The sequence below is a fragment of the Trichomycterus rosablanca genome, chromosome 3 (assembly GCF_030014385.1).
Source record: "Trichomycterus rosablanca isolate fTriRos1 chromosome 3, fTriRos1.hap1, whole genome shotgun sequence".
Lineage (NCBI taxonomy): Eukaryota > Metazoa > Chordata > Actinopteri > Siluriformes > Trichomycteridae > Trichomycterus > Trichomycterus rosablanca.
In genome coordinates, this window is record NC_085990.1 from 24,076,287 (window position 1) to 24,101,490 (window position 25,204).

At 41.2% G+C, this 25,204-nt stretch overlaps 1 protein-coding gene across 2 annotated transcripts in view; it reads right to left on the reverse strand.

The window, feature by feature from the left end:
* Positions 1-25,204, reverse strand: part of ntng1a (netrin g1a) — a 241,765-nt gene that overhangs the window by 38,455 nt on the left and 178,106 nt on the right. For both annotated transcript variants that reach the window (XM_062991104.1, XM_062991103.1), the window contains exon 5: positions 6,606-6,632. In XM_062991104.1, coding sequence (XP_062847174.1) covers positions 6,606-6,632 — 27 coding nt within the window. The remainder of the gene's footprint in view (positions 1-6,605; positions 6,633-25,204) is intronic.

Sequence of the window (25,204 nt, forward strand, 5' to 3'; positions counted from 1 at the left end):
CGCAGATACATTCTCCAGCAACTCTACGGCTGGGATTTGCTTTGAAACACCAGGTAATAAAATGAATTATTTCTACTTTAACAGCTGATTAGCTTTGATGCTGGTCACACCTGTTCTGCATTGCTCGTTCATGTTGTTTGAATAAAAACAATCTTCTAAGCAAGGAGTGACTGGCTTTAATCAGCAGAGCAGCTTTAATGAAATGCAATTCTGCAGAGATCGACTCACATCTTAAAATATTAATTTTGCTCTAATGCCCATGATAGGCAGGTCTCAGCAAGCTTAATAAGCTGGAGATATAATTGAGGAGAGTCAATACGGAATTCAGCTACGCTCACAGAGCAACTGCTGTGTTTATTTCAGTTTTTTTTTTCTATTTTACACTTGTGTGTAACCTTGTCCTAAAGGACACTGACCCATTCTGCTAACTATCTGAAGCTCAGGCTGTGTGGTGGGTGATGAGTAAACACACACTGAGCTTGCTGATGTTAGGTGGATTAGTGTTGGGTGGGTGTGTAGGTGAGGCTGAATGGGATGTGAGTCATCTTTTACAGATTCATTTCCTACTGCCACAGTTTAAACAATTTCCACCAGAACAAAAGCTCACAACACACTATACTGTACACCACAATGCACTGTAATAGTGCTTTAACCAAAAATATAAAGCCAACAGCGTTTTGTGATCGGAAAGTGTCCACTGATAAAAGGAAGAAAACAGAAAGAAAATAACTGGTTCACCTACAACCAGTGCTAATAGGAAATGTGTTCTTAATAAAAAGGCTAGTGCGTTTAAACAGTATTTTAAAAAACCCAACAAGGCTGCTGCACCTGCTACACTTTTACCAGAACTACACACACTACCAACACATGTCATTATCATGTTAGTGTCATTGCAGTGCGGAAAATGGTCCAGCACCTAAACCTCATCTCTACAGGTGGGAAGGTGTGTAGAGCAACAGATATGTATGTATGTATGTAATTGTGTACTAACAAAGTTTATCCACGGGTGAATGTACATTTGAGACAGCTGTACCGATAAAGCACTGGGTGAATGTTTTTATTTATTTTTATTTATTTATTTTTGGCTAGAGTTAGACATACAATCCCCATTTTCAGAAAAGATTGGACATTTTGTAATATGTAATTATCTATTGTATTTATGCATTTTCTTCCAATTTAGAGTAGTCAATTTGTCTTCCGCTGGGGATCCCTGATTGCAGTCACTGCACTGACGCCTCTCTATCTGCCAGTCAGGGTCCATACACAGCATTTGAAGACCCCACCCACATAGTCCGGTCATCTCGCCCTAGCAGAATCGTGTCTGCAGGCACTGCCAGATATGCCCGCTAGATGGCGCCCAGCCGACCGGTGGCAATGCTGAGTTTCGAACCGGGGAGTTCAGAATCTCGGCGCTGGTGTGCTAGCGGAATATTCCCCTGCACCACCTGAGCGCCTATTTTGTAATATGTAATAAAACATACAAAGAAATGTTCAAATGTTTTTACTGATCAACTTTATTTTATTTTGTAATACTAAGCAAATGTAGAATCTTGGACAGAAGCACTGTGTTACATCACCTTTTCAACTAATGACATATTTTTTAATGTTTGGGGAACTAGTATACTAATTGTTGCAGTTTAATAAGTGGAATTTTAGTACATTTCTGCTTGATACGAGACTTCAGCTGTTCCACCAGTCATTGTCTGATTCCTTTCGTTATGATGCACTATACATTTGCAATAGGACACAGACCTGGACTGTTGATAGTCAAGCACATAAACTCTGTGTCTGCAAAGTCATGCTGTAGTAACTTGTGCACAATGAGGCCTGGCATTGTCTTGCTGAAATAACCATAGACTGGGAAAAGACGTTGCCTTCATGGCAGCATGTGTCTCTCTAAAATCCCAATATATACCTCCAAATCAACGATAATTTCACACATATGCAAGACACTTCTATAACACGACAGATGTTGGCTTTGCACCTTTCGCTGATAAAAGTCTGGATGGTCAATTTAATCTTTGGTATGGTGAACTTGGTTTCAAAATAGTGTAAATATTGCGCTCTTATTTTTGCCACTTTTTTAGTGTATTGCAGGCATCAAATTCTAAATGTTTTATATTTACAAAAGTTAACAAAGTTGTTCAGTGAAAACATTAGAATTTTTTTTCTTTGCACTATTTCCCCCCCAATTTTTTCCCCTAATCTAGTCGTATCCAATCACCCTGATTGCACTATGCTTCACCTCTACCGATACAATCCTCCACTTCTGACTGAGGAGCTTCGCAACTGACACACACCCCCTCTGACACGTGTGCAGTACTGACTGCATCTTTTCACCTGCATGAGGCAAGTTAATGAGGATCAGCCTTGTGCACCCTAATCAGCATTATTCCCCAACTCTGTGCAGGTGCCATCAGTCAGCCAGCAGAGGTCGTAATTGCACCAGTTATGAGGAACCCTGGTCTGGCTCATCCCACCTTGTAAACAACAGCCAATCGTTGTTAATGTAGCTGCTCAGCCAGCCAGATGGCAGAGCTGAGATTCGATACGATGTATTCAAAATCCCAGCTCTGGTGTGCTAGCGTATTTTACTGCTGCACCATCTAAGCAGCCTTTATCTTTGCACTTTTGTCAGTAAAATAAAATGTGAAACTTTTGTTGAAATGGGGTTTGTACCTTCTCTTGTTTTCAGTGAATTAATCTTTAGCAAATGCTGTTTTCAGGTTTCAGGTTTAACTGTGGGGTAAACTCTAGTACAGAAACATGCGGGGCAGTGTAGAAATATTTTCTTTTAAAAGAAAGTGTTCACTGTCTTTTAATAGACAGAAACTGATGGTGGCAGTATTGTAAGCGCTCAATATGGTTGATCTTTTATCTGGTGGAAATGCAAGGCCAAATGTGTTGAAAAAGCTTCAGCTATCTGTGTCAGTAATAAATGGGTTTATTAGGCTGTGTGTATGAGGTGTGTGTATGTATGGTGTGTGTACGAACCATGTGTACATGGACAGTATGTGTATGAATGATGTGTACAAATGGTTTGTGTTTATGTGTGGCAGTTGTTGCGGCTCACACTGGACAACATGGAAAGAACATGCAGCTCATGCAACGATAATGTCACACACATACACACACACACACACAAACACACACACAGTGCCAATGGGTGAAGGGATGCAATATTGTCCACTTGGTTGTCAGCAAACATTAATTTCTGTTGTTTTAAATGTGTATCAAGACTTTTCTTTGCTATATTAGCTGTAGCAATCTGTATACTGACTTGAACATTGGAAATAATTTAATAAAGGCATAGCAAGGTCTTTAGTCATCCAGATCAGACTGAGGTCATTCAGGAGTCCTCAAATAAATAAACTTGTGTAAAATCTGTCATTTTGTCCTAAATAAACAAAGCTTTAAAATTGCTCTAATTATAACACAAATCCAGTCCATGTGGCTAATGTTAATGACTGATTATTTACTGTATATTAAAAAGGAACAAACACTAATGAGTAGATTGGACATGTCCCCTCCAAAATGTGTAAAGCTGCAAAGTGCTTTTTTCCATCGGCCAGTGGTGGATCTTACAAAAAGTGCTGGAGTACCACACTATTTACTTTCTCTTCACCACCAGGACACACACCACAGTGGTTAAGCAATAAGGACCAAATCATTATGGCCAGACAACCGGATTGAAGTTTCTCCAAACTAGCAAGAGGTGCCCAAAGGCAGTCGTTGTGAGTACCCACAGACAATAGTCTGAGTGGGGACAAGCCACAAACCACCAACAGGGTGTTGGGCAACCACCACTTATTGATGCTAGACATGAAGGCTATGGCGTCTGGTGCAACCCAACAAAGGAGCTACTGTGGCTCAAATTGCAGATCATTTTAGTCCTGGTGATGAGGTGATTGTGTCACAACACATAGTGCATTAAACCCTTATGTGTACAGCGATGCATAGTTGCAAGACACTCAAGTGCCCATGCTAACTTTTATCTACCATCAAAACCAGACCTTGGAGCAATGGAAGTAGGTAGCTGGTAAGATGAATTTCTCCATGCAAATGCAATGTAAGTCAATTCAATTTGGTACCAGATACCACAGGATGTCTCCAGATGTCTTGTGGAAGCATGTCTTAGAGGATCAGAGCTGTTTATGAGAGAGAGCATATTAGGCTCTTCAGGATTACTACACATCTGCTTTAACATACCACTATTACCAAGACAATACAATTTTTTAGGATAGTTACCAGATCCTCACCATTACAGAGTGATTTTTGTCGAAGTGAAAAAGAACAAACATGACTTCCATGTCAGGTTAGAATTGAATTGGCACATGCAGAGAGGTGCATTTGTGCATCCAGCAGAGACTGATCCAGAAAAATTCCCATTAAAAAGCTGCTTTGATGTGGAAACACCTCATCTCTGAATGGACTTTGACTTGTTTAATATTTTTTCTGGCAGCTGTCAAGTCATTGAGCCACCCAGCTGCAGTAACTCAAGGCCCCCGGCTGGACTTGATAATGCTCATATTAAAATGACCTTTTCCTTATCATGCTCGTGGAGAGGGCTCAAGCTTCATAAAGTGCTCATTCCTGTGCCATTTATTTAGAATACATATGAGGAAACATGTTGGTATGCATGTGAGTAGTCTGTGTCTTATATCACCTGACAGAAGCTAAATGTTAGGACCTGTGCTAGCTTAAGTAAGCCATATTTAACACTTGTGATGCAGTTAGAACTCACTAAACCGGGAGGAAAGAAAAATATATTTTCATCCCAGTGTCTTGTTTTAGAAAAACAGATTCAAGTGACTGGCACAAGCAAGAAAAGCTTTAAAAGATGCAGATAAGTGTGGCATGTATGTTAGTATACAGGATTTAATAAGCATGTGAATGGCTGTGAAATTTATGAATATTACATACTATTTATCAGATATTGCGTGTCTTTAAAAGCAAGGAATCTATAATCTACCTGGCAAGGAGCTTAATAGAAACAATTGGGTGAGACTCTCTGTAAGAATCCATCGCTTGTTTGCGCAAAGATGCGACTGGTGGCTTTATGTGTCAGCAAAGGTTCCACTTTAGTTTGCCAAATGCACTGGGAAATTGATTTAATCCAAATTGGGACAAAGCAAAAAGAGAGAAAACAAAAGTAGACAATATCTATTGGTAATTGGTTAAATATTTCTATTTCTACCAACATAAAATAGTTTGTAAAGTCAAAAAGTCAAATGACGCTTGATGCTTTAAAGAAACTTTGGAATTAACACATCAAGGACATGATGTCTTCCTAACCTTTTATGGTATGCATTATAATTCCTGTTTTGTATAAATTACTTTGTAGTGATAAAAATAAAATTATGAGCCGCTCAGGTGGCGCAGAGGTAAAACACGCCAGCACACCAGAGCTGGGATTTCGAATACATCGTATCGTATCTCAGCTATGCCATCTGGCTGGGCTGGGCGGCTGCATGAACAACAATTGGCTGTTGTTCATAGGGTAGGACAAGCCAGATAGGGACTCCTTACAACTGAGTTAATTACAACCTCTGCTGGCTGGTTGATGGTGTCTACACAGAGTTGAGGAATAATGCTCATCAAGGTGTGGCTCTCTGTGCACAAAGCTGATGGGCATATGAATTCGCCTCATGCAGGTGAAAAGATGCGGTTAGCTACTGCACATGTGTCGGAGGGGGCATGTGTCAGTTCGCTCTCCACAACCGGGTTGGGGGTCAGCTCCAGTGGAGAGGAAGCAATTGGGTATAAATTGGATGCGCTAAAATCGGGAGAAATGGGAGAAAATGCATTAAAAAAAAATTATGATGACTGCTATGCTTTTAAACAGTGTATAAACCTAGATACACAACATTAAAATACAGTGCAACGGTATGAATTCATAATGGTTTGATGGTACTTCAAGGCCACAATTGCAGCTTAACCATTTTTTATTATAAAATTATTAAATAAAGTACATGAAACAATTAGAAATTAAACATTATTCCAGATTGATGTTTTTCCAGATTGTGAAAAAACAGATGTTTTTAGACCAATTTTGTGTAGAGATGATGGAGCTGAACCATGTGACTTGGGCTGCAAAAAAATTAAAAATAGCCTTAAGAGGCTAGGGTCCTGCCTCATATTTAAATTATAGCATCCTAGCTGATTATGTACTGTGTGAATGTAAAAGGCCAAAAAGGGTATATTACCTAGAAGCAACACTGTATCACAGAGGGATAAGAATTGGCATGCCGCAATTGTGCACATTATGCATCAGATTAGTATTGTGCTTGGGTACCTCCCTTGTATGTCTATAGACACATAATCAACACTCAAAATGACTTTCAGGTTTGCTCATGGTAAATCTATTAATGTATTTCCACAAGCTTTCTTACTTTATCCAGACCCGTCACATGACCTCTCGAATGATATTCTTTAAATAACAATGGTGTCATGCTGTTATTAGCTAATGTCTAAATGTAACTATTTTAAATGAATTTAAGGGCTTTGTGAAAAAGAAATGAATGTCAAAAAACCAAGCGGACTGATGAACAAAAGCCAGGCATCATGCGGAGCTCCGGGAGATTCTAATGGATTCTGTTACTTACTGACTGGGCCAACATTGTTCGGCACACCTGAAACAGAAGACAGAAAAAGAGAGACAGGAAAATGACATTTAATAATGCTGGTATGTTTTAAAACACTGTTTGCACACTTCATAGTGGGAAATGATCATCAAATTTGAGACAACCACAATATTGTACAAATGTAACTAGTCATGACAGTTAACATGTTTTGTCTTGTCACAAATTGCTTCTGACTATGCATGTGGTCACATCATATCACAATTTACACCAAAACATTGCATGTTTCTTTGACACTTAGCTCAGGCCAAGCATGCTTTTGCAGCTGTCAAAAAAATGCCAACACATAGGATCACGTTGACATGGGCTCATGGATAAACCAAAAAGAAAATCACAAATAAATAAACAAACACAAAAAATGCCAAGAAAAAAACAAACAAACTTGGGCACAGTATATGATATTCCCACCATTGCCTGATGAAACCTGAACCTGAGGAGGAACAAACAGCAGAGTGTGACAGCTAAAGGCTTTCATCATTCCATCAAATACTTTTGGAGAGGACACAAAAGGTGGAAATATGGAATATAAATGGAGTAATAAACAAGAAAAGAAGGAGAGATGTCACAGATTCAGCCCTCTGTGCTCCAGTGTAGGAGTGCCAAGCCCCTTTCTCACTCTCAGTCCTGAGCCAATGCCCCTTTTATGATTAGTCCCCTCTGCTAATTAGCCCCAGCTGCCCCTCATCTGAGGGTATTTAAGAGGGGAGCTGGGGAACAGTCTTTGGAGACTATTTTGACTTGGTTTTTCCCCCAATGCGTGACTTTGTAAGCTCTTTTGACTTTGGTATCTTTGAATTTGTTTTTGACTCTGTCCGTTTATCTGCTTGCTTTAGATCTATTTAGCCCTGTTTAACCCTGTTTAGCTCTGTCTAGCCCATTATGTTCTGTTTAGTTCGGTTTTTCAGCTTTGTTTAGCCTTGTTCATGTGTGTTAGTTTAGATTAGCATTAGCATTTAGCTTAGTTCCTGTGTGTTTAGCTTTAGCAGTCTCAGCTTAGGGTCACATAGTTTAGCTTAGCTTTAGCATTGTTTGTGTGTTTAGCTTAGTATTAGCGGTTAGCAGTTAGCATTAGCATAGGTCTTGTGTTTGTTTGTCCTGTCTTGTTTATACTTGTCTTCTGTATTTTGGTTATTATTAAACTTCAGTTCTACATTTCTGCGTGTGTCTGCCCCTCGTCTCGTCATAGCCCATAAAACGTTACAAGAGGATGGAAAAAAAAGGAAGAAGTACAGGAAGAATAGGAGAAGGAAGTTATAAAGAAGAAACAAACAAAGAACAAGAAAAAAGGCAGAAAGTGAGATACAAGGAGAGAAAATAAAGAGCAAAAGACAAGAAGAAAGAAGTGAAAGAAGGAAAATGATGAAAAAACTGAGAAAAAATGATAAGAACAGGAAATAAAGCAGAGAAGCTGAGGAAATAAAATGGAAATGAAGAAAAGGAGGAATGATGGGGAAGGAAAAAAAACTGTAAATAAAAGAAAGGATAACATGGAAAGAAAGGGAAGGAAAAAAAAGACTATCATTTTTGAATTGCTCTTTCATTTCATTGTAGAGGTGGAGAAAAAAACTGGGAAAATAGGAGGGATGACACAAAGAAACCAATTTGGAAAATAAGGTAAAAATAAATAAAATAAATAAAAAAGCCGCTCAGGTGGCGCAGCGGTAAAATATGCTAGCACACCAGAGCTGGGATTTCAAATACATCGTATCGAATCTCAGCTCTGCCATCTGGCTGGGCTGAGGGGCTATATGAACAACGTTTGGCTGTTGTTCATACAGGGTAGGGAGCCGGATAGGGACCTCATAACTGATGCAGTTACGACCTCTGCTGGCTAATTGATGGCGTCTGCACAGAGTAGAGGAATAATGCTGATCAGGGTGTGGCTCTCTGTGCACAAGGCAGATCGCAAAGGAACTCGCCTCGTGCAGGTGAAAAGATGCAGTCGGCTACTGCACATGTGTCGGAGGGGGCATGTGTCAGTCTCACTCTCCTCAATCGGGGCGGGGTCAGCACCAGTGGAGAGGAAGCATAACAAAATTGGGTAAAAATTGGACACGCTAAAAATCGGGTTAAAAATTTTTTTACAAATAAAAAGATCAAGGAAAAAAACAATAAACAGACTTGGAAGCAAAAGAAATGTGGTTAAGGAAAAGATGAAGAAGAATTTTTAATCACAAAAGTGTAACTTCTTATATATAAAACCCAACAACACCACTGCATCTAATATTGCAATGCCATGGTAGTGTGTTGCTCTAGTATTAGTGTAACACTCATACCAGAACAACACACTACCATGTCATTACCAAGTTGGTGTCATTTTAGTGCTTCCCACTGTGTGTGTGTGTGTGTGTGTAGGTCTTTCTCTTTGGTCACTCTTTTGCTGGAGCTCACATGTGAAATATGGAGTGATGCATCATTAGAGTCATTTTTAATCAGAACCTCCTTCAGGTGTCCGTCCGGCTACACTGTACTGATGCTATAGTGTGGGTCAAGACAAATTAGATTACAAAGCATTGATTTCTAACATCCAAACTTTACACTTACACACATTTGTGGAAGCATATGACATACTAAAGCAGTAGAGGAATAAAGGGAGCATGTTACATTTAACAACGTTATGGAGTATTAATGTGAATGAAGAGACATTTTGTAAAAGGCACTAAAAACAAGAATCTGTAATTTGTTAATTCTCCTAAATGTTTACTTAAGCGGTTTTTCATGTTCTAAAGGTTTGCAAACTGAGAACACTTGCAGTCTTGCAAGTGGAAGTTTTCTCCATTCTTGCTTAATGCAAGACTTTAGCTGGTCAACAGTCTGGGGTCATCAATGTCTGATTCCCTTCATTATGAAGACATCTGGACTGCAAGTCGGACAGTCTAGCACACACACTCTATGTCTATGAAGTCACGTTGTAACGCGCCTCGTATTGTCTTGCTGAAATATTAATGGACTTTCAGGAAGAAGTCGCTTGATGACAGCATGTCTTTCTAAAATCCCAATATACACCTTGGTGTCAGTGATTCCTTAAAACATTTGCAAGTCACTTATGCCGTGATCACTGAAGCTTTTGTATATTTCACTAATATTGGTCTAGAGTGACCTCCTTGTCTTTGCTATGAAGAATTATGCGCCCATTTGTTTTACAAACAAGCAAAATCATCTGATCACAGCACACATTTTTGTCATTCCATCTGATATGAGATTGGACCAAGAGAACTCAGCAGAGTTTCTGCATAGAATTGATGTATGGCTTTCTCTTTGTGTGATAGAGTTTCAGGTTGCATTTATTGATGCAATGGTGGACTGTGTTAAGTGACAATGGTTTTTTGAAGTACTCCCAAACCCATAGCTACAGTATATTTATCACAGCAGCATGACAGTTTAGCATGTCATTTTCTATATTCTTCTACTTCCTCATGCAATAACGTCTGAGGCCTCAAAAGTTAAGCACATTCAACAGGGGTCTCCAGCCTTTACCTACATGGACTCAGATTCTCAAAATTCCTTGAATCTTTGCACAATATTATGTACAGTAGATGATGAAAGACTTATTATAATTATTTTTACTTTAATTTTTATTATAATTATTTTTGTATTATTATTGTTATTGTTACAATTATTATTATTGTTATTATTATTATTGCTATTGTTATTGTTATTATTGCTATTATTATTATAATTATTATTTGATTAACCAATTATTGTATTTCTTTACTATCAAAATGAACTTAAAGACGCAGGATGATGGAGCAGCTTGTAGTGTGTGAGCATCATGGCAGCAACCTGGATCTTGGATATCTTCTGTGGCTCTGATCAGGATAAAGTTGTTAATAGCAATTGTCAGAAATACCCACTAGCAATCAGTGTTTTGTTATTTGGCCTGCACAAGTTAAAATATTGCTGCTGAATAGAATGCAATGAATGACTACTAAATATCTAAACCACTTAAATGACTTTTTCAATCCACCCCAAAACCATCCTCCTAACATGTGTTAACCTGACAGCCTATTTTTCTATGTGTCTCCCAGAGGCTAATGGGATGTAGTTAACCCAGACTGGTGGAGAAAAGCATGCCACTCTGTCCTAAATTTCTATTTCCAGGCTGCGTTGTTTCAGTTGAAAAAGACAGTTAACCATCTAGTGTTCTTCTCTGAGAAGGAAGTATGAATATTTGAGTAGTGTCTGTTGTTTTACTTTTAATGTCATTGGAACGGCAGTGGAATACCTGGCGGCCTCATTAGAAGTTTATAAGTGTGTGGTAGGAAGTGCATCCTGACCTTCACTTCTGTTTGTTTCATCTGTTTTGTCCCCTCCTTGACAATCCACAAAGCCTTATCTGCTAAATTTTTACCCCAGGCAAAGCTGGTAATTACTTTTTTCAGGGCCAAGTGTGTCTCCTGGCAATCCATCATGGTTTTTCATGCCAGACATGGATGGGGAGTGTGCTGATCCGAGACCAAGCCAGCGCTTAAGTTGTTCAGGATTTCCTTGGGAGCAAAATTATGCCGATCCTCAAGCTAAGCGACCTTTGAAGGAAGAATCGGAACAGGATTTGTATTGGGAGTGATAAGTGTAAAACAAAGTCAAGACTTGGCTAAGATTCCAAAGTGGGAGAAAACAAATATTAAAAACTAAGATTAAATGTGGAGACACAAAAATAAACAAAGAAGGGTCTTGTAGGATTATAATTTTGTAGGATTAAAGTCAGGTGTATGATTAACCAATTATACTAAACAGGTGATAATGATCATTATTATTTTCATATAAAGGTTGAAACACAGTCATTAACCGAAACAGCTGTGAAAGAGGCTTAAAACTGGCTGAGGAACAACCAAACTGCTACAAAGGTGAAGTGGTCACAGGTCATGAAAATTTTAAAGCAGATCAGGGTTTCAAGATGTGCTGTTCAAGCTCTTTTAAAGAAGCACAAAGAAACAGCCAATGGTGAGGACCATAGACACAGCGTTTGGCCAAGGAAACTCAGTACAGCAGATGAAAGAAACATCATGCCTAATTCACTTAGAAATCAGATGTCCAGCATTGCCATAAGCTCAGAACTGGCAGAAACTAGTGGGACCCAGGTACACCCATGTACTGTTCGGAGCCATAGTGTTCTTGGAAGACCAAAAAGCCAAACCTTTTACATGGAAACAAGGCCAAGCAACTCAACTAAGTACGGAAAAATAGGAACTGGGGTTCAGAAAAATGGCAGCTGGAGTGATGTGTCCAAATCTGAAATATTTGACTATAATAGAAAGCAGTTTGTTCGCAGAAGGGCTGGAGAGTGTTATAATAATGAGTGTCTGCAGGCAACAGTGAAGCAGGTTCCTTGCAAGCTTGGGGCTTCATTTCAGCAAATGGAGTTGGGGATTTAGTCAGGATTACTGATGTCAAATGCTGCGAAATATAGGCAGATATTTATTCACCACGCATTATCATCTGGCTGGTGTCTGATTGGCTCCAAATGTATTCTGCAGCAGAACAATGACCCCAAACTTACAGTCAATGTCATTAAGAACTATCTTAACATCATCGAGTCTGTTTGGGATTACAAGAAGAGACAGATGAATTTGAGCAAGGGTACATTCACAGAAGATCTGTGGTTAGTTTTCCAAGATGTTTGGAACAACCTCCCTGCCAAGTTCCTTCAAAAATGTGTACACAAGTGAACCTAGAAGAATGTATGCTGTTTTGAAGGCAAAGGGTGTCACACCAAATGTTGATTTGATTTAGATTTCTCTTTTGTTCATTCCCTTTGCATTTTAATTGTCAAAAATAAACTATTAATACTTGTATTTTTTAAAGTGTTCGTACTTTGCAGATTTTTTTCCACACCTGCCTAAAACTCTTAACATACCTCTGCCCAAACTTTGTTAATAAACTACCTGCAAATGCATCCAAAACAGCATTTGCTAAATTGTAATAGGATACTTTGTCATCCATGCATGCAAGGAATATAGATCTGGTGAGGGAAAAAGTTAACGCTTATGGGAGGCTCATGAGTAAACCAGCTTTCCCAAGCATTAGCAGCCGCTTATACCATGTCCACACTCTTCTTTTTGCATGCCCTGACTGCATCGTCAGCAAATCATCAGAGTGCCGGGGCTTCTTGTTACAGCCTTCCTTATACTTCTCGGAAGAAGAAGGGGTCTCCGATTCCAGCAAAGTATCCTGAGTGGTAAAGCACTCAGATGGGCAACTGCAGAGTGGAATCAGAGGTGAGTCGATTTCATCTTTTGACACTTTCACAGAATGATCATGAAACAGAAGTTAAAGAGATGGTGGAGGTGGAGAAGCAGGTATGACAATGACCACTATGACTTTGTTTTTACTGCGGTGCTTCTACTCATCTTGTCACCTGGTGTACAGAGCAGACTTGTCATACAGTTCAAGCTAAAAGAACGACCAAGTGTGCATGTTACCCCCAGTGAGTCCATCTTCATATTTTTCGTATAGTCATTTTGTTTTAATGGATTTACTTCACAGATTATGCACTCAGACTGGGTATTCTGTCTTGCTGCCTTCATAGATTCCAGAGCTGCTGGAAGTTTTATCGATGCCACGACTATTAAGGACTTAAATTTCCCAATTTTTCCAATCCATCACACCCTTTGCTTCAGAACTATTGATGGCACACCAATTAGTCAATGAAACGCTATTCTGTTGATGTGCATTGCAGACTTGACACTAAGGGAAAATGTCCTTTCTGATCAGTGTCCACTAAACATTCCATTGTGCTGGTACTACCATTGATGCAAAAAAATGACCCACTAATATTGTGGCAGGCCAATGACATTCAAGCCTAGTCCCAAACATGTGTTATTCATCGTCGTTGCTTACCCCAGTTCATCTCTATAGAAAGCCCTGATGATCAAGTTAAAATCATAATACCTCCAGGTTACCAAGATCTACAGGTGTTTAGTAAAAGCAAAGCCAATGGTTTGCCACCACACTACCTGTATGCACACCACCTTGTAACAGAATCTACCCACTCTGACAAGAAGAACATTTGCTATTTTTATAGACCATCCATACACTGCCAGTTTACTTTATTTATTGTTAAGAAAAGATGCCAAAATGTTTAAGTGGAATACCACAGCTCAGCAAGCCTTTGAAAAAAAAAAAACTTTAAAAAAGCTTTTACCACAGATTCAGCTCTGACCAGATCATTATTTTTGAAGTTGACGCCTCAGAAACTGGAGTGGGACCATTGTCTTTGAGTGAAGAGTAAGTTACATCTGGTGGCTTTATTTTCATGCAAACTGAAACCAGCAGAGTGCAATTACAATGTTGGAAACCGCCTGTTACTTGCCATCAAACTGATGACAGAAAAACCCCAGACACGCCTGTTGGGCACTTTTTATTATTATCTAATAATACCAAGGCAGGTGCTCTGTCTTGTCAATACCCTGCCAACTGTCTTAATCCAAACTCCATCTTGCCTTATCTAGTCCATACAATCATCACACAACATCAGCCTCAGGATTCCCTGGTACCCAATGTACTTTTGAGCTACTGAAATCTAAGTATTGATGACCCAGGATGTGCCGGTATGTATGGCAATATGTCTTCACACTGCGTGTGCTGAGGCTAAGGTTCTCTGCACCCTACCAGCAGGTAAACCACTGCCACTGCTCATTCTGCAATGCCTGGTCAAAATTTGGCCATGGACCATCACCGATCTTTCTTAATCCTTAATCCTGTATACGCTTCAGTATTCATTAGTGACCTTGTTACCAAATAGCTGTTTTTACTATGTGCTCCATGAACACTGTTCTCCAGATGTTAAAGATTTAGTTGTCTTGTTTAATTTTTTCATTTTTCTTTCTGGAGTTTATATTTTTTATTCATTTTGCACATGGAGAAATGTGTACAGTGTTTCCATGTTTCTCACTTTTTAGTGTTCCTTAGTCTTCTTCAGTTTTTTTTTTCTGATTTCAGAATTGTTACACATGGTTGCTATTTAGCTTATTAATTTCATTTTTAATTTTCTAAGCATTTTGGCTGAACATCTACTCTTTCTGTCACTGATTCTTGAGAGATTTGTTTCTGAAGTCGAGCTGCAAGATGGGTAGACAAATCTGTCTGAAAGTCTAACTGTTTGGTTCATGAACATTCAGTGACGGGATGATTCAGACAACATCTGTGTGCTAATTAAAGTCCAGAATTCAGCAGTGATCTGAACACAAATCATCGCAGTCTTTCTGGCCTTGTTGGCTCCAGATGTGATGGCATTACTTTCCCAGGGTGTCTGAGATGCCGCAAACCAGACAGACATTCTGAAGGTTTTATGTGACATCAGTGTTTTTATGTCAAGACTGTAACCAATCTGGTTACTAATATTAGGAACCAGGTTATCAGTATTTTTGACTCCAGATGGGGGGATTCCTCCTATCCACTAGGGGTGGAAGGGAGCAGTCACAGAAGTCCCTTATATAAGTAAAGGAAGCCAGGTAGGAAAAGGTAGAGAGTTGACCTTCAGGCACAAGCACTCTCCTATTGAAATCTCCTTTTTGGGAAACCCAGAGTTTCAGGCTCATTAAGGAGATTGTTTATGGGAAAAGAATGCAGCATGTTTGAGGTTGTGGAGGTGGCCTTAGCATCCAAGTTGCAACTTGACATCTCAGAGCACTCTGCTAAACTGGTGGGATCAGCCAATTCTCTTCATCTAAGGACTAAGGACTTTATTTCACCATTCACCCGAATAGCCATTGCCACCCCCACCTCCACCTCCCGAGGACAATAGTCAGTTTGGCTTAGTAGAGCGCTTTCGGCTTATGAAGGAAAAGCTCTGCAACCTAGAGACCAAGTTGCAGGAGCTGCATAGCTTCTCAGGGGACATCATGACCCTAAAAGATGCACTGCGGGCCATGAAAGAGGAACTGGAGCAAAGTGACCAAACCATTGAAGAGCGACTTGCCTACCGTCTGCAGAGACAAAATGAGAAGCTCAAGACAGTGATAAGCCTGGAGGTGAAGGAGTTGGCAAAGACAGTGATGGACTGTTTTACCAGAAGAGACAAACAGTTGGAAAAGAAATTTCAGATGCTAATGCCCTTAGCCTCTACTCCACTTCCATCAGCTCACACCATGGCATGTACCTCTAGAACGCGTCAGTCGACCTTACCAAACCCCACCATCGATAGTTTGACTACTGCTCCGTTAAGTCCACCCATTAAGCTGGAGTTTCCAAAATATGGAGGGGTGAATGAAGAACAGGATCCTTTGGCTTTTATTGAGAAGTGTGAGGAGTTCCTGGCTGTCCGACCCCTGAACGACCTAGAGGTACTGGCTGCCCTCACCTCTGTTCTGTCAGGTACTGCTAAAGACTGGTGGAAGGCAGAGAAGAAGGCGGTCAGGACTTGGGCCCAATTTAAAGCAGTCTTTCTTCGCTCATTCTTGTCGGAGGACTATGAAGCCGAGGCTGAGCGCCGGCTGAGGGACCGAAGACAAGGGCCTCATGAGAGTACCAGAGACTTTGCTTTCCAGTACCGAGCTCTATGTCTAAAATGGAGAGAGGATATGAAAGAGAGGGATCTAATCCAGGCCATACTGAGGAACTGCAATCCTCGGTTGGCAAGTTTACTGAGGGGAACGGTTAAAACTGTGGATGATCTGGTGAGAGTGGGAACACTGGTGGAGAGAGACCTGTCTGCTGCGAAGGGTTACTGGAATCAAGTAAATGAGGCCACAGGACAGAAATCCCAGGGCTCCAAGGCATGCAGAAAAGGTACAGGGCAGAACCCTGCTCATACCAGTATACTACAACCTGCTCCATCTCCAGTTGGGACGCTTACCTTACCTCTAGTGATCAGAGGTAACAAGGTCACAGCCCTGGTGGATACTGGCAGTACCTATTCCTTGATGCAGGAGTTTCTTTGGGAAGCTCTCAAGGGGAAGAAAGAGGTCTGGAAACCATTCAGAGAGCAAAATTTTCTCCTCGCAGATGGACAGGCCAGAGCTGCCAAGGGTCTTGTGGAAGTAGACTGTCAACTACATATGCACCGCAGACGCCACCTTTTTTACATTATGGGCCAAGGGGACTTAGCATTTCCGCTTATCGCTGGTCTGGATTTCCTCCACTCATTTGGTCTTAGCATCAACTTCCAGAAGTCCACCTATTCCCTGCCAAGTGGTTTCATGGGCCAGTTCAACATAGCCGACCCCTCCAATGATGAACCATCAACTGCAGCTAGCATGCATCTCTATGTTGCCCAGCCGGTTAGATCAGGTCCTGATACAGAGTTACAACAACAGGTATAAATGATGGTAGCCAAGGCCAATGCTTTGGACTGTCACAAACATCAGCTGAGAAAATTGTTACACCAATGGCCGTCGGTGTGCTCCACCAAGCTAGGACGAACAACAAAGGTTCTCCACCGTATCACCATCATTGATGAACTTCCTGTCCGTCAAAGGCCCTACCGAGTGTCGATGGAAAAACAACAGTTCATCAAAGATGAAATTGAAGAGATGATCAAGAAAGGCATAATTCAACCATCTACCTCTCCATGGGTCGCTCCTGTAGTTTTGGTAGCCAAGAAGGACGGAGGCACGAGGTTCTGTGTGGACTATCGCCGACTGAACGCCAAAACACACCTTGATGCGTACCCAATGCCACAGGTACAGGAGATCCTGGAGTCTCTTCATGGAGCAACCCTTTTCAGTACCTTTGACCTTAGGAGTGGGTACTGGCAGGTCACCCTAGAAAGAGACAGTATCCAAAAGTCTGCGTTTGTCACATGTGAGGGATTATATGAATTCCTGGTCCTTCCCTTTGGCCTTAAAAATGCAGCGGCAACGTTTCAGCGTTTAATGGAGACGGTTTTAAGAGGTCTGAAGGGAAAGTCATGCTTTGTCTATATTGATGATATTGTTGTCTACTCCCCTTCCATCCAGCAACATTTTCACCATCTCCAAGAGGTGTTTGAGCGTCTCCATCAAGCAGGACTAACACTAAACCTAAAGAAATGCAACCTACTGCAGACATCTCTCTCCTTCCTAGGTCATGTGATCTCCAGAGAAGGCATAAGCACAGAGCCCACCAAAGTGGGAGCAGTTCAAGACTTCCCTCAACCTCAATCTATCATGGAGCTTCAGAGGTTTTTGGGGATGGCAGGGTGGTACCACCGATTTATTCCACACTTCGCTGAAAGAGCTGCTGTCCTCAATGCCTTGAAGAAGAAGAATGCTACCTGGGCATGGACTGAAGAGTGTACAAAAGCTTTTGAATGCATCAAACAGGCTTTGATCACTGCACCAGTTCTAATTCCCCCAGACTTCAGTAAACCTTTCCAGCTTCAAACAGATGCCAGTGACCAAGGACTTGGTGCTGTATTATCGCAGGAAATCAACAATCAAGAGCATGTCATCGCTTGTGCCTCAAGACTTCTACGAGGGGCAGAAAGAAATTACTCCACATCAGAGAAGGAGTGTTTGGCTGTAGTGTGGGCCGTTGAGAAGTGGAGGGTATATCTAGAAGGACGACACTTCCAGATATTCACAGACCATGCTGCACTCACCTGGGTTTTTAACCACCCAAAACCCTCTTCAAGGTTGACCCGGTGGGCCATATGACTACAAGGCTATGACTTATCCATCAGTTACCGCAAAGGCAAATGCAACGTTGTGCCAGACACTCTATCCCGCATCCACACCATGCAGGCAGATGGCAAGATAGCCACCTACCAAATAGCAGGTGCTGTGGTTGAAGACTTGCCAGTAGACTGGGCCGAACTCACTGAGGAACAGAAGGCAGATGATACCCTCCAGCCACTACGAGAAGAGGCAGAAAACCCAACAGCAAAGGAAGGCAGGATCCGGTTTGTTTTTAAGAATGGTGTTTTATTCAGGGAAGTGCCTAAGCAACACCAGGGAAAGGCTTGGCAAGTAGTAGTCCCCAACAAATTCCGAAGGGCTTTTCTTCAATATGCCCATGATAACCCTTTGAGTGGACATTTGGGCCAAGTGAAGACACTTTTACTGTTACAGTCCACTCCTGTCGTCGAGCCTGGGTATATGTTAGGGGTAGACCTTATGGGCCCATTACCCAGGAGCCCACGACAGAACGAGCACCTCTTAGTTATAGTGCATTATTGCAGCAAATGGGTTGAGTTATTCCCTATTCGAGTTGCCAAAGCACCACAGATCGCCCGCATCTTAATTAATGAAGTGTTTACACGTTGGGGTACGCCTGCTTATCTAGTATCTGATCGGGGAGCCCAATTCACCTCTCATTTGCTCCATACTACCTGTCAGCAATGGGGGGTGGTTCAGAAACTTACTACAGCCTATCATCCCCAAACCAACCTGACCGAGCGAATCAACCGGACCCTCAAGACCATGATGGCTGCCTACGTTCGGGACAAGCACCGTATGTGGGACCAGTGGCTCCCTGAGTTCTGCTTTGCTATTAACTCTGCATGGCAAGAGAGCACTGGTTTTACACCAGCAGAGGTGGCATTGGGAAGAAAGCTTAAAGGACCTCTGGAAAGACTTCTGAGCCAGCCACCTGACCCCGAGCAAGCATCTTACAAAGTCATCCAAAGACAGCAAGACCTCTTTTGGCATGTACAAATGAACGTGGAGAAGGCTCAGAACAAACAGGCTAGGTACTACAACCGTCGCCGCAAGAATGAGGAGTTCAGTGAAGGCGATTTGGTTTGGGTGAGGTCTCACCCTTTGTCTCGAGCAGATTCTGGATTTGCTGCCAAACTAGCCGAAAAATGGAAAGGCCCAGCCAAGATTATCAAACAGCTCAATCCAGTTAATTACCAGTTTTCTTACCCTAGTAATCCTAGTCAGGTCGACACCATCCATGTAGAGCAACTTAAACGGTACTATGGTCAAGACGGGTCGACTCTTGAGGGGCGGGGTATGTAACCAATCTGGTTACTAATATTAGGAACCAGGTTATCAGTATTTTGACTCCAGATGGGGGGATTCCTCCTATCCACTAGGGGTGGAAGGGAGCAGTCACAGAAGTCCCTTATATTACCATCCTTTGTACCATACCTGTTCAGATAAACACTAACAAAAGGTATTTGCTGTTTTCTTTTGTTTATATTGCTTTCATACTGTCCCAGATAGGATCCCCCTTTATTATTTTGTAGCTCACTGCTTAGGAATAACTTAGTTCTGTCAGTTACAACACACTGGACAGAAATCAACACAGCTAGAAAAATGTGTGTTGAGTTCATGGTTCATTCGGCAGACACTTTTCTCACTAAACACCACTGTTTTTGAGCTGATACAGTGCTCACATAAATATTTTCATATTATTTCAGATAACTGAACAAAAATGATATTACTCAAAAAGAGAACCTGAATAAAAACAAATCTTGTAAAACAACGAATTAAATTAGGGCCGCTCAGGTGGCGCAGCGGTAAAAACACATACTGGAACCAGACCTGGATCTCGAATACATCGTATCGAATCTCAGCTCTGCCTGCTGTCTAAGGCTGAGCAGCCACATGAACAACGATTGGCCTGTTGTTCAGATGGGCGAGACTAAGCCGGAAGGGGTCTCTCTCTATCATGACTGGTGCAATTACGACCACTGCTGGCTAATTGATGGCGCCTGCACAGAGATGAGAAAAGAGTGCTCTCAGGGTGTGTCTCTCCATACACAATGCTGAGCTGCACTGCACTCGTCAAAGTGTAGGTGATAAGATGCATACGGCATGCTGCCCACGTGTTGGAGGGGGCGTGGGTTAGCTTCGTTCTCCTCAATGACAGCAGGAATCGGCATTGGTGGAGAGGAAGCATGATGCAATCGGGCAATTGGACGTGCTAAAAAGGGAGAAAAAGGGGAGAAAATGCATAAAGAATGCATTAAAAAAAATATATATATATATATTAAATATAATATATATATATATATATATACAGGGGTTGGACAATGAAACTGAAACACCTGGTTTTAGACCACAATAATTTATTAGTATGGTGTAGGGCCTCCTTTTGCGGCCAATACAGCGTCAATTCGTCTTGGAAATGACATATACAAGTCCTGCACAGTGGTCAGAGGGATTTTAAGCCATTCTTCTTGCAGGATAGTGGCCAGGTCACTACGTGATGCTGGTGGAGGAAAACGTTTCCTGACTCGCTTCTCCAAAACACCCCAAAGTGGCTCAATAATATTTAGATCTGGTGACTGTGCAGGCCATGGGAGATGTTCAACTTCACTTTCATGTTCATCAAACCAATCTTTCACCAGTCTTGCTGTGTGTATTGGTGCATTGTCATCCTGATACACGGCACCACCTTCAGGATACAATGTTTGAACCATTGGATGCACATGGTCCTCCAGAATGGTTCGGTAGTCCTTGGCAGTGACGCGCCCATCTAGCACAAGTATTGGGCCAAGGGAATGCCATGATATGGCAGCCCAAACCATCACTGATCCACCCCCATGCTTCACTCTGGGCATGCAACAGTCTGGGTGGTACGCTTCTTTGGGGCTTCTCCACACCGTAACTCTCCCGGATGTGGGGAAAACAGTAAAGGTGGACTCATCAGAGAACAATACATGTTTCACATTGTCCACAGCCCAAGATTTGCGCTCCTTGCACCATTGAAACCGACGTTTGGCATTGGCACGAGTGACCAAAGGTTTGGCTATAGCAGCCCGGCCGTGTATATTGACCCTGTGGAGCTCCCGACGGACAGTTCTGGTGGAAACAGGAGAGTTGAGGTGCACATTTAATTCTGCCATGATTTGGGCAGCCGTGGTTTTATGTTTTTTGGATACAATCCGGGTTAGCACCCGAACATCCCTTTCAGACAGCTTCCTCTTGCGTCCACAGTTAATCCTGTTGGATGTGGTTTGTCCTTCTTGGTGGTATGCTGACATTACCCTGGATACCGTGGCTCTTGATACATCACAAAGACTTGCTGTCTTGGTCACAGATGCGCCAGCAAGACGTGCACCAACAATTTGTCCTCTTTTGAACTCTGGTATGTCACCCATAATGTTGTGTGCATTGCAATATTTTGAGCAAAACTGTGCTCTTACCCTGCTAATTGAACCTTCACACTCTGCTCTTACTGGTGCAATGTGCAATTAATGAAGATTGGCCACCAGACTGGTCCAATTTAGCCATGAAACCTCCCACACTAGGGAGGTGTTTCAGTTTCATTGTCCAACCCCTGTATATATATATATGAAATTAAAGGGCAAAAAAAAAAAAAATTACTACGAATACCACCCCTACAAAAAAGTGCTCCATGGTTACTTAATCAACCAGTTCCCCATATTTTGAAAAGTCATTTTAGAAAAAGTCATTTCTAAAGAATAGAAATCTTGGCAGCACTTTATATTACAGATAATAAGTAATAAGTGGATAAGGATATAGTAATATTGGTTAACAAGTCGTATTTATCCATTAATTAAATGCCAGTTTTCCAGTTGTTACTTAATAATAACTAGTAATTGCAGCTGTAACAAGTCGATAATAAAATCATAAAATTATAGTTACAAGTTAGAGTTACCTAAAAAATTATATGCACATTTTCAAATAATTAACGAATAATAAACTGGTGCAAGGTGACTTGCATATGTGTGAAGGTACCATTGAAACAGAAGTGTAGATTTGGATTTTAGAGAGACACGTGCTGCCATAAACAAGTGAAAACACTGAAAATTTTTTTTCCATCTAATGTACTATTATCAGTTAAATAAAGATTCAAAAGCATTAACAAATCACAGATTCTTCTTTTAATGGCATTTTACAACTTTTCTGGGAATGGGGCTTGTACTGAGTAAGTACAGTGGGGCCAAAAAGTATTTAGTCAGCCACTGATTGTGCAAGTTCTCCTACTTAGAAAGATGAGAGAGGTCTGTAATTTTCATCATAGGTACACTTCAACTATGAGAGACAAAATGAGAAAAAAAAAATACAGGAAATCACATTGTAGGATTTTTTAAGAATTTATTTGTAAATTATGGTGGAAATAAGTATTTGGTCACCCACAAACAAGCAAGATTTCTGGCTCTCACAGACCTGTAACTTCTTCTTTAAGAAGCTCTTCTGTCCTCCACTCGTTACCTGTATTAATGGCACCTGTTTGACCTCGTTATCTGTATAAAAGACACCTGTCCACAGCCTCAAACAGTCAGACTCCAAACTCAACATTGGCCAAGACCAAAGAGCTGTCGAAGGACACCAGGAAGAAAATTGTAGACCTGCACCAGGCTGGGAAAAGTGAATCTACAATAGGCAAGCAGGTTGGTGTGAATAAATCAACTGTGGGAGCAATTGTAAGAAAATGGAAGACATACAAGACCATTGATAATCTCCCTCGATCTGGGGCCCCACGCAAGATCTCATCCTGTGGGGTCAAAATGATCATGAGAACGGTGAGCAAAAATCCCAGAACTACACGGAGGGACCTGATGAATGACCTGCAGAGAGCTGGGACCAAATGAACAAAGGCTACCATCAGTAACACACTACGCCGAGAGGGACTCAAATCCTGCAGTGCCAGGCGTGTCCCCCTGCTTAAGCCAGTACATGTCCAGGCCCGTCTGAAGTTTGCCAGAGAGCATATGGATGATCCAGAAGAGGATTGGGAGAATATCATGTGGTCAGATGAAACCAAAATGGAACTTTTTGGTAAAAACTCAACTCGTTGTGTTTGGAGGAAGAAGAATGCTGAGTTGCATCCCAAGAACACTATACTTACTGTGAAGCATGAGGGTGGAAACATCATGCTTTGGGGCTGTTTTTCTGCAAAGGGGACAGGACGACTGATCCGTGTTGAGGCCATGTATCGTGAGATTTTAAGCCAAAACCTCCTTCCATCAGTGAGAGCATTGAAGATGGAACGTGGCTGGGTCTTCCAGCATGACAATGATCCCAAACACACCGCTCGGGCAACAAAGGAGTGGCTCCGTAAAAAGCATTTCAAGGTCCTGGAGTGGCCTAGCCAGTCTCCAGACCTCAACCCCATAGAAAATGTGTGGACGGAGTTGAAAGTCCGTGTTGCCCAGCGACAGCCCAAAAACATCACTGCTCTAGAGGAGATCTGCATGGAGGAATGGGCCAAAATACCAGCTACAGTGTGTGCAAACCTGGTGAAGACTTACAGGAAACGTTTGACCTCTGTCATTGCCAACAAAGGTTATGTTACAAAGTACTGAGTTGAACTTTTGTTATTGACCAAATACTTATTTTCTATCATAATTTACAAATAAATTCTTTAAAAATCCTACAATGTGATTTCCTGGATTTTTTTTTCTCATTTTGTCTCTCATAGTTGAAGTGTACCTATGATGAAAATTACAGACCTCTCTCATCTTTCTAAGTAGGATAACTTGCACAATCAGTGGCTGACTAAATACTTTTTGGCCCCACTGTATGTATATTGGCAAATAGGTCTTTTTAAATCTTTGAACTCTTGTCCTAATTTTAATTATTAATTGTTATGAATTATTTTATAACTACAAAGAAATTCCTGTTTTAACAAAGTTGTATAGTTTTTTATTACGCCAACTGCTCCCTGTGTCTCTAACCAAGCTGCAACCCCAATTCCCATTATTTAGCATGGTCTGACATCACAGTTACTGCTACACCAACCCACCTCACCAGAATTGTAATCGACCTCACCTGTGTGTAATTATGACTCTGTGTATATATACCTGTCCAGTGTGTTCATATTGCACATACTAGTTTTGTGTATACCAAGTGTTACTATTGCGTTTATTGCTTAACCTTTTTACGACCTGTTTCTGTCTCTTCCTTTCACTTTTAGCTTGTCCCACTTTTGACCTCTGCCTGTTCAATGACTACTCTTCTGGTTTGCCCTTATTAAGAAATATCACTATTTTTCATTTGCAAGCATCTGGTTTTTCAGATTAGCCTTACATTATGGAATAAGGAACAACTTTAAGTTTAAGAGGTTAAAACATGCTTGTTACTACATGTTTTTATATGATCTTGTATAGTAGTGGTGTTCTTTTTTAAATGTTCCAAAAATAGAAAGAGGTTGTAAAAAGATATATTTGGAATGGTTGTGAATTTTTACTGCGCTTAAGTTATTTCTGAGCCTTTTGTCAGACCTGTGCTTTTCAGTAAATCTCTGTATACTTACCTCATCTATTCCTATACACACAACACTATATATATACAGTGTATCACAAAAGTGAGTACACCCCTCACATTTCTGCAGATATTTAAGTATATCTTTTCATGGGACAACACTGACAAAATGACACTTTGACACAATGAAAAGTAGTCTGTGTGCAGCTTATATAACAGTGTAAATTTATTCTTCCCTCAAAATAACTCAATATACAGCCATTAATGTCTAAACCACCGGCAACAAAAGTGAGTACACCCCTTAGTGAAAGTTCCTGAAGTGTCAATATTTTGTGTGGCCACCATTATTTCCCAGAACTGCCTTAACTCTCCTGGGCATGGAGTTTACCAGAGCTTCACAGGTTGCCACTGGAATGCTTTTCCACTCCTCCATGACGACATCACGGAGCTGGCGGATATTCGAGACTTTGCGCTCTTCCACCTTCCGCTTGAGGATGCCCCAAAGATGTTCTATTGGGTTTA